The sequence below is a fragment of the Pristis pectinata genome, chromosome 30 (assembly GCF_009764475.1).
Source record: "Pristis pectinata isolate sPriPec2 chromosome 30, sPriPec2.1.pri, whole genome shotgun sequence".
Lineage (NCBI taxonomy): Eukaryota > Metazoa > Chordata > Chondrichthyes > Rhinopristiformes > Pristidae > Pristis > Pristis pectinata.
In genome coordinates, this window is record NC_067434.1 from 13,161,014 (window position 1) to 13,174,524 (window position 13,511).

The 13,511-nt window shown below is 44.9% G+C and overlaps 1 protein-coding gene across 1 annotated transcript in view; it reads left to right on the top strand.

Annotated features, from left to right (window-relative positions):
* synpo2lb (synaptopodin 2-like b) overlaps nucleotides 1-12,190 on the top strand; it is a 34,552-nt gene extending 22,362 nt beyond the window's left edge. Inside the window, exons 3-4 of the mRNA XM_052041347.1 lie at nucleotides 691-1,607; nucleotides 9,522-12,190. Coding sequence (XP_051897307.1) covers nucleotides 691-1,607; nucleotides 9,522-12,190 — 3,586 coding nt within the window. The remainder of the gene's footprint in view (nucleotides 1-690; nucleotides 1,608-9,521) is intronic.
* Nucleotides 12,191-13,511: the final 1,321 nt, after the last annotated feature.

Sequence of the window (13,511 nt, forward strand, 5' to 3'; positions counted from 1 at the left end):
TTTATAATTCTTTGATTTTTAGATGGTTGAGGAAACCCATTTGTGTTAAATGATAAAGGAATATTATAGAGTGGGTGCAGAGATGTTATTCCATTTGGTGGGGAATCCAAAGTCTCTCAATGCTACAGTGGTGAAGTATTACCCATGGATCCTGTTCTTGGTCACTATTTCAGGCAGGTCAACCTGGTTAAGTACTAGAATGAAGCTGAAATGGGCTTGTGATGCCTTCATCGTTGAACGTCGTACTCACACTCACTGGCTAGTTCCCAGTGGTCAAATAACTGAAGTACAACGTGTCTCTAGAGGAATGTTCAACCCCTCTGGCTCAGGAGAGACATTGGTGGGAATGAGTCATAAAATATATTCACGGTTGAGAGATAAAGGGAGAGCAGGGATTAGGGGGATCAGGCGGGAGAGGCTACTGTGAGATCAGGCTGGAGAGGGTGATGTGACCAGCTGCTGCCCCTGCTTTGTCCGTCCCAAATCCCCAACTATCTATCACCGCCTAAAGAGCCCCACATATACCGAGAGAAGGGGATGAGGAAGCGGGACTTTGGCACTTGCCAGCTGAACCTTGCCCACTGATCCCAGACAAGCCTGTGAGATGCCAATAATCCAGGAGGGTGCAGGTCCATCTCTGGGTCAATTGTTCCAGTGCTCCTGATCCCAGTAACCTGAATCCTCTTCTAGGGTTTCGTGCAGCCCGGCAACTGGCAGCTTTCAATCTGAGACCCGTCTCGCCACCGCCCCCTGTGAACGGAGCCAAGACTCTTCAAAAGCCCCCCGGCAGATGCCGGAGCCCCCCAGTGTGAAGCAGGGGGTGGCCGGCGGCACCAGAGCGGTCCGGAGTCAGCCCGAGAGCTACACGTCGCCCCCGGATAGCGAGGCTTACTACGGCGAGACCGACAGCGACGCGGACCACCCCGCCAGCGAAAGGCAGCGGAGGCAGAGGAAGCGCTGGCCCGCTCCCAGGACTCCGGTGCGGGGATCGGCCGATGAGGCGTCCGAACAGAGCGAGTACGACAGCGCCCCAGAGCCCGTCCGGAGCCCTCTGAACCCCCTGTCGCCGGAACCGGGAGCGTCCACCCGGCTGGACCTGCCCAGCCTCGCCCAGGGGGTGATCCCAAGGATGTTTCAGCCCCGGAAAGTGGAAGCCAAGATTAACATTTGGCAGCCCAAGGTGGAGGTGGCGACTTACCCCAAGCCCAGCCTCACCCATCCCATTCCCACCAACCCCACCACCAACCCCAACCTCAACCCCTCCTACCCCAACTTCAACCCCACCTATGCCAACCCTAGCTATCCCAACCCTTCCCACTCCAACCCCAACTATGCTAACACCTCCAACCCCATCTATGCCAACACCTGGTCTGCCCAGTCCAGCGGTGAGGACAGTGCCCTCCGACAGGGCGTCCTGGGCACATCGGAAGCTGACAGCGGGTTTCAGGAGGTACCCGCCCAAGCTGGCTCACCTGAGCAGAAGCTGCTGCCGACTGCCAGCGTGCCCAGCCTGAGAGAGACGCAGCTGGTGCCCATGGTGGGCCCAGTGAACAATCCCGTGGATGAGGTGCTGACGACCACCTACAAACAGAAGGCCAAGCAAGCCAGTAAGTTTTTAGTTACCTTCTAAGATGGCCTTAAGTGATTTAAAACCCTGAGGTCATCTGGTGCTCTGGGCCCTCCTGATTTGTTCAATGTGCTGCTATTTAGGGGAACATGAGCTCGGAAAAGGTCTAGAGGATATGAGGTTAACTCTCTGAAAAGTGCGTAAATTGCTATCTGTTACATGATAGTCTGAGTGATCTCATTGTCAGTTGGGACAAGACTTCAAAACAGTTGTTTAAACATACCAACTGTGAAAGCTTGTTGGCATTGATTTTTTTTCTAGTTGCCTATAAAGATGTGAGTCTTTAAATTTTTTGGAATAAAACAGAATTCTAATTTGATGCTTCAAAACTAACTACTATTGGAGGGATGTGGGTGGTGGTTATGTAAGCAAAGGGCTCACCTATAGGTTTAACTGAACAGGTCTGATAATGGTTTAATATAGCAAACCTTGTTAATGAGGTTTGTAGGTAAAGAGCAGGGCACTTTGGAAGAGAGCTTTGGTGACTGCGAGTCATGGGCTTTGAGAAATGCAGAGTAAGGCAGTAAGGTTAAGGGCTTTATAGGGAGTTTTAGAGTGCTGGATTGTATTGACTGAAAGATGTGTAGGGATAGGGGGAAGGGAATGAGGGAAAGGGCTGTCAGAGATCAAAGGCTGGGCACAGAGGATTGAGGCTTGAGGAGGTTACTTTTAGCACATTGCAACGCCATCAAAGAGAGTTACAGATAAAGAGGCATATTTTGTCTAATGCTCATGAACTGCTGACACCAATGACCTATTTAAACATCCAGTATTTAAAATTAAACATGCCTTAAATTCTATATGGAGACAAGAATTATCCTGTTGATATTAGTTACTGCTACACTTTGCAGCCGATTTTTTTTCCATTGGGGTCAATTTATAGATCTAAAGTATATTCAGCTTTTGACCATGTTTACTTGATTTTTGATACAACGTTTTCTTGCTTATCCCAGAGTTAAGGGTATGAAAAGTATTTCAATGACATCTCTGCCAGACACTTTGTCGCATTTCATTCTTGTGTCAATTGCTACAAATTTTTTTAAACATTTTTTGTCTGAAAAAGATCTCTTGAAGGTCGGTGTGAGCGCAGACAGATGCTTATATCCATCATGCAACAAGTTGGTATGTAACCGGGTAAAAATAGTCAAACTGATAGGAGTCCTCAACCGTCCTTTTGTTTGGTCTGACAAGGGGAGTAAAAGGCAATAGAGAGTTTGGCAGACTTAAGAGTCTTGGTCTCACTCCAGCCTGTGACAGATTGCAGTCTCCATATGGAATTGAGGACACAGATTATTAGTCCAAGTACTGTCAGAATGCAGAGATCACAAACTCAAGAACCTGAAAAGAATATCAGCAAGCATCAAATTTATGCAGGTATTTGAATGTGTACATATGCTTTTAAAGTGTTAGCTGATTTTACTGCAGATAGCCTACAATGAATTCTATACTGTGTATAAAAGTTTTGCAACTAAAATTGGTTTCATGCCTATAATCTAAAGCAAGGTGGAAAGTCAGAATTTCAACACAATATTATTTTATTCAATGTGTTTTAATCAATTCACATAAAGATGTGGAGATATCAAATTTTCTTGGATATTCTTTACCATATAAACAGATGCTCAAAAGGTTGTTAGCTTTTGTATATCTTACTCAGTTAGAAATAACAGGCATACAGTTTCAAAACTGCCAATTGAGCAGAAGGTCTTTGCTTTGCAAATCACCACATTGTGACTGCAAATATTCACTACATGAAGTTCTATGGATGGAGGTTAATGCAAAGAAAAACATCTGGCTTTATTTTTACTCCCTTGGCTATGTTCTTGATGGTGAACTGTGATATTTTCAATGTTATGGGTCACCAGTCTTTTCATCTGCTGGGAGAAGAGGGAGATTTCCTGTAGCTGGTGGTTGCTTGTTGTAAAATTAACATAAGTGCCTAAAAATTTGAGCATGAAATATTTTTCATTCCCCCAGTGTTACTGGGTTTAAAATGGACTTTTACCAAAGTGAAACATAATTATCAACATTTCTGGGTGTTTATCATTATCATCATCATTTTGTGTCATTCCAGAAATTAGACTGTGGATGTTGAAGTGATTCACCCCTGTGTGCCCGATGAGGTTTCTGCTTCAGTTGTGCACAGGATGCATCATTCCCAGTGCAAAGCTCCTTTGGAACATTGCAGGAAAAATTGGACCTAGTTGTCCTGGGAACAACTTCATTGGACACTCTTGGGACAACTATGTCTCAATACTGCAGTCCTCGATTGGGGCCCTTGTTTAATCCTTCTGCCTTACACCCACAAGGCACTTTTATCACCCACAGTCCAACACCCAGGTCCTAAAGCCCTCTTGTCTCTAATCCCCTTACTACGCTCCCCTCACGATGGTCCGGACCAACCAAGGCTGTGACCCACCATGGCTACTTTAACTCCAACCCCATAATTCACTATATCCTGTTCCATTTGATAAAGCCTAAATCCTTGACCCAGTGATTCCCTGAGATGCCATTGGAGGTCCCAATTATCCTTCCCCTCCACTCTCACTGGCCACTCAGTTGATCACTGTCCCTCAACTCCATGCCCTGGTTCTTTTTTGCAATCCCTTCTCCCGGTCCTGATTGTTGCAGCATCCCTTCCTGGCCTTGATTCCAGGCCCCAGTCCTTGGCTAATGGCCATGGGTCCTCTCACCCTGGTCTCACATACACCTAGGCCCAGCTTCAGTTCCAGGCAACTTTCAGCTACAAAATATGCAATACACTGCCACAGGAACCATTTAGCATAACCATCTGGGTACTCTAACATTTCCAGGCAGAAGTTTTTAGCAATTAATATTCCATTTCACTACCACTCAGGATAAACTATATCTTTTGTTACGTAGACATTAGTCTTTTTCTCTCCCAGGAAGGGTCAGGCACCCCAAAAAGGCGAAACTCTCCAAGTAGTCTTTGCATTGGAGAAAGAGCCTCTAAAGACAGCACAGGCTTGCCCTGTTCCTATAGATTTTTTAAGTCAGTGTTTTAGAATGTTCAACTCATGGGATGGCCAAACATAAGCAAATATATGAAGATGAATAGGATTAAGGGTTTCTGGAATTTTAGTATCTCTTCAGTAGAGCTTATCAAAAATAGAGTTGCCTGAACCTGTAACAAATGGAAATGTTTCAATTTCTTAGTGTTCCTGCATATATCAATCGTTATTTGATGCAGTTGTCTGTCCCAAACACGTCAGCAACTAACAATGATACAATGTGCAATTCAGTGAAGCTGGTACGTTGTAGAATAAACTGAGATTATCTCATACAAGGTCAGATGGAAAGATAACAGTAACATTTTTCAACATCAAATCAATTTTGGTGATATTTCTGATAAGATTTTGCTGTATAATGATTTTTCCTTAATCATCTCAGAAGATTAATTAATGTTAGCTTCCAGTCTGTCAACATTCATCTGTAATTTTGTTCTTATTCCTTTTTTGGATCTGAGTGTCACTGGCAATGCCAGTATTTATTGCCCATCCCTAGTTGGCCAAGAGAAGGAGATGATGAGCCACTTTCTTGATCCAATGCAATCCTTCTAGTGAAGATACTCTCAGTGATGTTGGGGAGGGAGTTCCAGGATTTAAACCTACCGACAGTGAATGATCAGCAATATAATTCCAAGTCAGGATGCTGTGCAACTTGGAGAGAAACCTTCAGGTAGTCGTGTTCCCCTTGTCGTTCTTAGCGTTAGAGGTCATGAGTTTTGGAATCAAGTTGTTGGAGTAACCAAGGCAAATCATTGCAATCGATTTTATGAATAGTTCAAGCTACACCACTGTACATTGGAGTGAGAAGTTAAAATGTAGGGTGGTGGATAGGGTTCAAATTAAGCAGGTTGCTTTGCCCTTGATGGTATTGAGCTTCTTGAATGTTGTTGGAGATGCACTCATCCACCTGACTTGCACTTTTTCAATGGTAGAACGGTGTCAGGATGTGAGTCATTAATACCTAGATTCAGATCTGCATTTATAGTCAACATAGTTGTATGGCTGGTCCAGTTAAGTTTCTGGCAAATGGTCACCACTGGAATGTAGTTGAAATGGAACTCAGAGATAGTAATGCCATTGAATATCAAGGGGTGGTTAAATTTTCTGTTGTTGGAGATGACCATTGCCTGGCACTTTTGTTGTGCAAATGTTACCTGCCATTGAATGGCCCATGCTGAATGTTATCCAAGCTTGTGTCAGGCATGGAGGCATGGACTGCTTTATTTGTTGAGGAGTTATGAATGGAATTAAACATTGTGCAATCATCACCATGTCTCCTCATGATGGAAGGATTGTAATTGAAGTTGCTGAAGACGGCTGGCCCTAGGGCAGTGCCCTCAGGAACTCCTACAGTGATGTACCGGGGCTGGCATGATTGACCTCCAACAATCACAACCATCTTATTTTGTGCAAAGCATGTCACCAAATATTAGAGAGTTTTTCCCTCTGATGCTCATTGACTTCAGTTTTACCAGGGTTTGAATGTCAGGCCTGCTACCTTGGTGTCAAGAGCAGTTACTCTCACCAGACCCCTGGAATTCAGCTCCTTACTTGGACCAAGTCTGTAATGAGGTACGGACCCAAGCAATCCTGGTGAAACCCAAACTGAGTGTGAGATAGTACCTCTGTTAGAACAAGCACTGGTTATGAATATCCATGCAAATATACCATAGGAGGTCAGAGGTTGATCATCTACAGACAGGGAGTCTCTGACTGTCCAAAGCTATTCCACCATCTAAAGGTAATTCAGGAGTGTGATGTCATAATCTTCACCTGCCTGGATGAGCTCAGTTCTGGGAATACTGAAGAAGCTCGACAGTATCCAGGACAAAGCAGTCGGCCATTACTTTATTACCCCTTCCACCACTCTAATGATTCACACCTTCCAACAGCAGAGCGCCATGGCTGCAAACTGTAGTTCCTCGGCAAGAATTCTTTGGAGGCACCTTCTAAATCAGAATCTCCACCATCTGAAAAGTCAAGGATAGCAGGTGACTGAGAACAGCACTGCTTCCAAACTCTCTGTCAAGTCATACTGGCATGAAGCTTTGTTGGGCCAAATCATTGAAACTTCCTCCAGAAAGGCACTGTGGAAATACCTTCACCACATGGATTTCAGTGGGTTAAGAATAAAGCAGCTCATCACTATCTCCTCAAGGGCAATTTCGGATGAGTAATTAATGCTGGTCTTATCTGTGATGCTTATATCTAGGGAATGAATACAAATATACTTGCTGAACTCTCATTGCATTTCACAGAAAGTCAATGTTAGGGATTGCTCTCAACTATAGGGCAGGGGATATTTTCACAGAAAACATTCAGCCCCCCATTTTTAAGGTAAAAACCTTTTCCTTTTTTATTTCACAATTAATTCTCTGTGCCCTATTGCAGTTACACTTTCCTGCCACCAACGCACTGCACTGTCCCCAGTGGGGAAATGCAGAATTGCAGACTGACAAGGTTCCAATCGGCATATTCCTTTCTAATATGGCAACTTGGGATTAATATTGGGGGGAATGTCAACAGGCTACCCATGCAGATGGGAGATTATGAATAGAGCAAACACATTTATAAAAGTACTGCCTCTGGCACCATTTCATCAGGCTCAAGTTCCCACACCTCACAGCACCACAGGAGCAGAAGTGCTGATTCCACAGGCTCTCAGGCAGACATGTGCATCCTTTACACCAGCTGGTGATCAGCCCCAATAGGTGAGTTTGTCCCTTTACATGAACTCACCAGCACTGTACCTGACCTGTGCCATAGGAGGGACAGAAGGTCAAACAGTGGAGACACAAGTGACTGCAGATGCTGGAGTCTGGAGCAAAAAACAAACTGCTGGAGGAACTCAGTGGATCGAGCAGCAACTGTGGCAGGACGGGAGTTCTCGATGTTTGGGGTCGAAACCCTACATCAGGACTGAGGTCTTGACCCGAAACATCGATAATTCCCTTCCCTTCACAGATGCTGCTCGACCTGCCAGTTTTCCTCCAGCAGTTTGTTTTTTTGCTTGAGGTCCAACGGTGGATGTGCTTCTGATCTCATTTAAGCTGTAATGCACAATTTGGACAGAGCAGCAGAGTTTCTATGTTAGATCCTGGGTACTTTCTTTCCTCAGTTACTTAGAGACATTTGGGGCACTTAGCCTTTTTGTTTTGCTGATCCTACTCAGCCTCTTTCATTGAGAGCAGTTACTGGAGCTGGAATCATTGAATGGCCAGCTCAGCCTTACCTGCATGTATTACCTCAGTCACAGTGGTGCAGCGAGTAGAGCCACTGCTTCTTAGTGCCAGAGATCCAGGTTCAATCCTGACTTTGATGCTGTCAGTAGGGAGTTTGCATGTTCTTCCTGTGACCACATGGTTTTGCTCAGGGTGTTCCAGTTTCCTCCCACATCCCAAAGATGTATGGGCTGGTGGGTTAATTGGCCACAGGAAATTGCCGGTAGTGGTAAAGTCTGGGGTCATTGATGAGATTGTGGGGAGAATAAGCAAAACGGATTAATGTAGTATAAGTGTAAAAGGGTGGTTGATGGTCGGCACGGACTCAGAGGGCCGAAGGACCTGTTTCTATACCTTGTCTCTGTGACTCAGACCTCAGCACAGTGAAGGTTTATTGATGAGTTTCCTTGGGTATGGAGAGGGTCTCGTGCAATTCTCAGAGGTTCTGCTAAAGTATTTAATTCTGAGAATGGGGCAGTACTGTGATAAAGACTTTGCACATGGGTTCTTGAAATAACATATTGTGTATAAATGCCAAAAATTTAAATAATTCATCTTTATGTTGCTGACTACAGGATGATGGAAAGTGAAGTGACTCCTGTGGTTAGTGTGACACCTACTGCACACTCCTGGTTCAGGTATGGTTGGTATCAGTGTCAACAACATCAGCTCATCCTCAGAGGAGTGCAGCCATCAAGGATTTGGGTCTTTTGCCACCAGGACACTCCATAGTTCATTTCAGTAAACTTGTGAAGTATAGTCCCATTTTAATTTGGGCAATGCTGCAGTCTATTTGTGCTGGCAAGGCACCACCAGCAAGGTGATAATAACCAGGTATTCCATGTTAATGAAACAGAAAATGCTGGAGTCCTGAGAACTCTTGTTTCTCTGTCCACAGATGCTGCCTGACCTGCTGATCTTCAACAAGTCCTCTTTTTTAATTTAAAGTTTCTAGCATCTCATGTTTTGTTTTACTTTTTAGTCTTTATTAGTGATGTTGTTTGGGGGATAAATATTGCCCAGGGCACCATGGAGAACGATACGGCTCATTTTCTAATTCCACCTGAGAGCATAGAAGGTTTATCTTCTCATTTGAAAGACTGCAATAATGCAGTAACCCCTGGAGGGACAATCTAGATTTTTATGCTTTGCCTTTGGAGTGATGCTTGAACCCAGAACTTGACTCAGAAAACACCAACCCACCGAGTGTTAATGTCAGGCATCAAAATCAATGTGCTCTCTTAAGCTGTTGCTTTGTTTTCCCCTGGTGTTAATTCTCCATAAAGGCAGGAGTTTGTTTCAATTCTCTACACTCTTTTCTTCACAGTCCTGGACTGGGATACTCCCCAACATTGGGCAGAGTTAGATTGCATCAAGCATATTAAAAAATTTTTTGATTTGTTTAATCACTTCTTGGTTAATGGATGCCATACAACTTTCCAATTCTGGTTTAAAACCAATGCAACTAAACAGCAAGAATGTCTAAGGGATTTGCTGTTGTTTGGAACAAGGCTGATTAAGGAAAACATCCTTTGGTGCTGTGGGATTATTTTGTTAAGCTTCGAATCAAGGATGTCTAATTCTCTTGTGTTCACAGTAATGTTTCAGAAGCTTGTTGGTTCATTCTTTTGTGTTCTGACTTTGCAGAGCTTCATCGGAGTGAAAGTGTGCAGGAAAAGCAAGCTAAGGAAGCTAGGACAAAATGCAAGACCATAGCCTCTCTCCTCACCTCTGCACCCAATCCTCACTCAAAGGGTGTTCTTATGTTTAAGAAACGGCGTCAAAGGGCAAAGAAGTACACCCTTGTTAGTTACGGGAGTGTCGACGAGGAGAAGCAGAGTATTGATGAGGACGGAGAGCTGCTGCCAACCAGTGAGTCTGAATTTGATGAAGAGGCATTTTCTGATGCAAAAAGCTTGACGAATCAGTCAATGGGATCAGATTGGGACAGTTCTTACCTGAACATTGAAAAGCCCAAATCTGAGCCCCAGGGTTTAACCGAAACCAAAGGGAAGGGTGTGATGTTATTTGAACATCAGAGACAACGAGCAAAGGAGTACATATTGGAGGAACCTCCAACTCAGACACAACACAGTCTGCAGATAAAACCAAAGACAGAGGCTGAAGTGATGAGCTACAGCACAATGAATGGAGACCAGACCTGGCCCAGGAGTACGGCTGTGGGTGCTGGGAATCCGGCCTCGGATACGTTAAACTATTACACAGAAATGAATTTGTCGCCAAGGGTGCGCACGGAGACCAGTTTACCAAGACCGAGTGAACAGCACCATTCACAGCATGTTGTACAAGGTGTCCCTTGCCTTCCTGGGGTGGCAAATTGGACAGCAAGACCATTCACTCCAGGATTTCAGCAGAGCCACGTGAGCCCTTTGCACTCAATCTCTGCTCCAGTGCTATATCGGCGTAGTACTACAAGTGCATCTCTTCCAAAGCCCTGGGAACAAGCTACTGGGCAAAACAAACTCACAAAACCTTTCTCACCTCCATCAGCAGTAGTAACCAGGCCAACTGTCAATGCAGTCACTCAGCCTGAACCATTGAAAGCTTCAGCGCCAATGAGAATGGGGACCCCTTATTCGCCGGCATCTGCTGTGATGTCACCACCGCCTGCCATGATGTCACCACCACCTGCAGTGATGTCACCACCGCCTACAAAGGTGTTGCCGCCACCCACAGCGATGTCGCCCTCACGCATGGTGATGTCACCTCTGCCTGCTGCGATGTCAGCAGCAATCACAGTCACCTTACCATCGAGCACAGCGACGACAGCAGAACACACAGTGATGTCACCAAACCCTGCGGCGATGGTGTCACCGACCACGGCGACGTCACCAGACTGCACCGTGGCCTCACCACCAGCCGCAGTGATGTCACCACCGCCTGCAGTGATGTCACCACCGCCTGCGGTGATGTCACCACCACCTCCATTGATGACATCTCTACTCACAGCAACTCCATATTCAGCACCTCAAGCCCCAATCACCAGCACTGCTACCTTCCGCATTTCGTCAACATTGCTGCCACAGAGAGAGAGTGGGGGCCTTGCTAGTGCTGTAGTGAACACTCCATCCATTGGGAGCACTTCATCAACAGCTTGGACAGCCACCCAGCCATCAGAGAGCCTGGCCACAAGAGAGCAAAGAATTTCAGTGCCAGCCTCTAAAACTGGCATCCTACAGGAGGCTCGTCGTAGAAGCACCAGGAAGCCAATGTTTACAAAGACTGAACAGAAAAAAACCTCACCAAACCCCGAGCTTCTTTCCCTGGTACAAAACCTGGATGATAAAAAGCCAGACCACATCGGAGCAGGATTCGAATCGGGCCCTGAAGAAGACTTTTTGAGTCTTGGCGCTGAAGCTTCCAATTTTATGCAGTCCCAGGCACGCAGGCAAAGTATTCCCCCTCCAGTTGCCCCAAAGCCTTACTTAAAGCCTCAGTTAATTGGTGGTGGCTCTCCTGTGGTGAATGGAACCAACACACCAGCAACCCTGCAACTGAAAGGAAAGGGAGCAGAACTCTTTGCTAAGAGACAAAGCCGCATGGATAAATTTATCGTTGATTCGGTGCCTACCCATTCCTCTCAGCCAAGAGGACCTTCTCCCACTCCTTCCCTTCCTGCCACATGGAAATATTCTCCCAATATCCGGGCTCCACCTCCCATCGGTTATAACCCCATTTATTCCCCGTCATACCCATTAGCGGCCAGCAAGTCGCAAGCAGCATCAGCCCCCAAAACGGAGAAGAAGTGGAAGCCGACAGGGAACCAAAAGGTCGGAATAAAAGCCATTGATTTCATGAGACGTCAACCTTACCAATTAAATCCGGCCATGTTCAGTTTCGATGAATCCAATTTGAGGTCGCAGGGATTTTCAGGAAGTGCTCCAACTGTACCACTCGGCCAACAATCCTTTATCTCCACAAAGCAAGTTCCTGTGAAGACAACAAGAGCCTGTGAGATTAGACGCTTTTCAACCCCAGTGCCTACCATCACTCCCACGGTCATTGCCCCACGATCAGCCACCACACTTGCTGAGCCCGTGTGGATGTCCGCACCCAATTGTCCTCCACCAGTATCACCCAAAGTATCTAATAGCAATGGGCTGGCTCCTCAATACGGGAGGGCACCTGGAGAAAGTCCAGAGGTAAGCTTTGAATCATCACTGCTTCAATTCTCACCTAAAGAAGATATGCAAGTGCAAAAGAAGGCATCGATTCCTGTTCCCAGGCCGAGGTTCTCAGCTGTGAGAGGTGGAAGCAGTACTCATACATGGAGACCTGGGTCACTCCAGCAGTGAAAAATATGTTTATGTGCATTTTGATTCTTAGTGGATAGATGAAGATTTTCCAGCAAAAAGAGGACTCTTATCCTGAAAGGAAAGGAAGACTTGCATTTATATATCACCTGTCTGGACCTCAGGACATCCCAAGTTATTTTACAGTTTAAAAGAGTATCACAGTGTAGGAGACACTGCAGCCAAGTTTTGTGCACAGCAGCTCCCACAAATAGCAATATGACAATGACCTGTTTTGGGGTTTTGGATGAGGTGTAGATTATTGGCCAGCGTCCTCAGGACTTCTGCCCTTTTTTTTGCAAATTGGCACGATGCCCCCTTGTACATTCACTAAGTAGATAGATGGGGTGGTCACAGTAGAACCTTTGGTAGACCAGAGGTGTTTCAGTACTGTACTGGCATCAGTCTACATTATGCAGTCAAGTCTCAAATTCACAATTTGTTAACTCAGAGTCAAGAATGCTGCCACTTACATCTAAGGAAATGCCATTCTAAGTGATTATTCACATAGCCCTGTATTAAGGATTTGCCACCATATACTGTTGTGTTGTGAAAAATTTAATATTTAATTAATTTTTGCATTATATGCAGGAATAAGCCTCTTTATATCCTTAAAATGTATTGGAGTGAGATGGTGTCATCTTGAGGTCTCTCTGTGCATTGCAGTTGTTTACTGGAACCTATCCAGGGTTCTGACCAAAAAAACACAATGGGCTACATAAGGAAATATCATTCTTCCCAGAACATCTCCTTAGGAGCACAAAAAGGAAGCACATCCTCCTGCTTTGCAGTTAGCTGGATTTCTGCCATGTAATGTGACATTAGTTTCTTTTTAAATGATCCTTCTTTAAAGCACACACACACACACTCCTTTATTCTACTGTGTGATATACAATAAAGAAACGTTAAATGTTAAAAGTGAACAAGCAGAGATTGCCAGGGCATTGAAAGAGGGCTTCAAGACTGAATATTTTTGGAGGAGTTCATGAATTAGGATAAATTCCTAGCAGTATGGCATCACATGAGTTATAAATGATGGCACCAATAATTGTAGACATGTAACTATAGAATTAGATTGTCTTTACTGCTCTGAAGTATACTGTAATGGTGACAACAGTTTGGGGGGTAAAGATAAACATCAGAAGAATTTCAGGAAAATCCAAAATGAAATGACCTGATCCTGCTTTCTCAGATAGATGCTGTATCTGCATTGAAGGAAACAGAATTAACTCCAGCACAGCTGATTATCAGTTTAGACTTGTTTCCAAATTAATCTTCCATTTAAATAAAGGGTGAGTTGTCAATGATCTGGTACCGTCCTTTT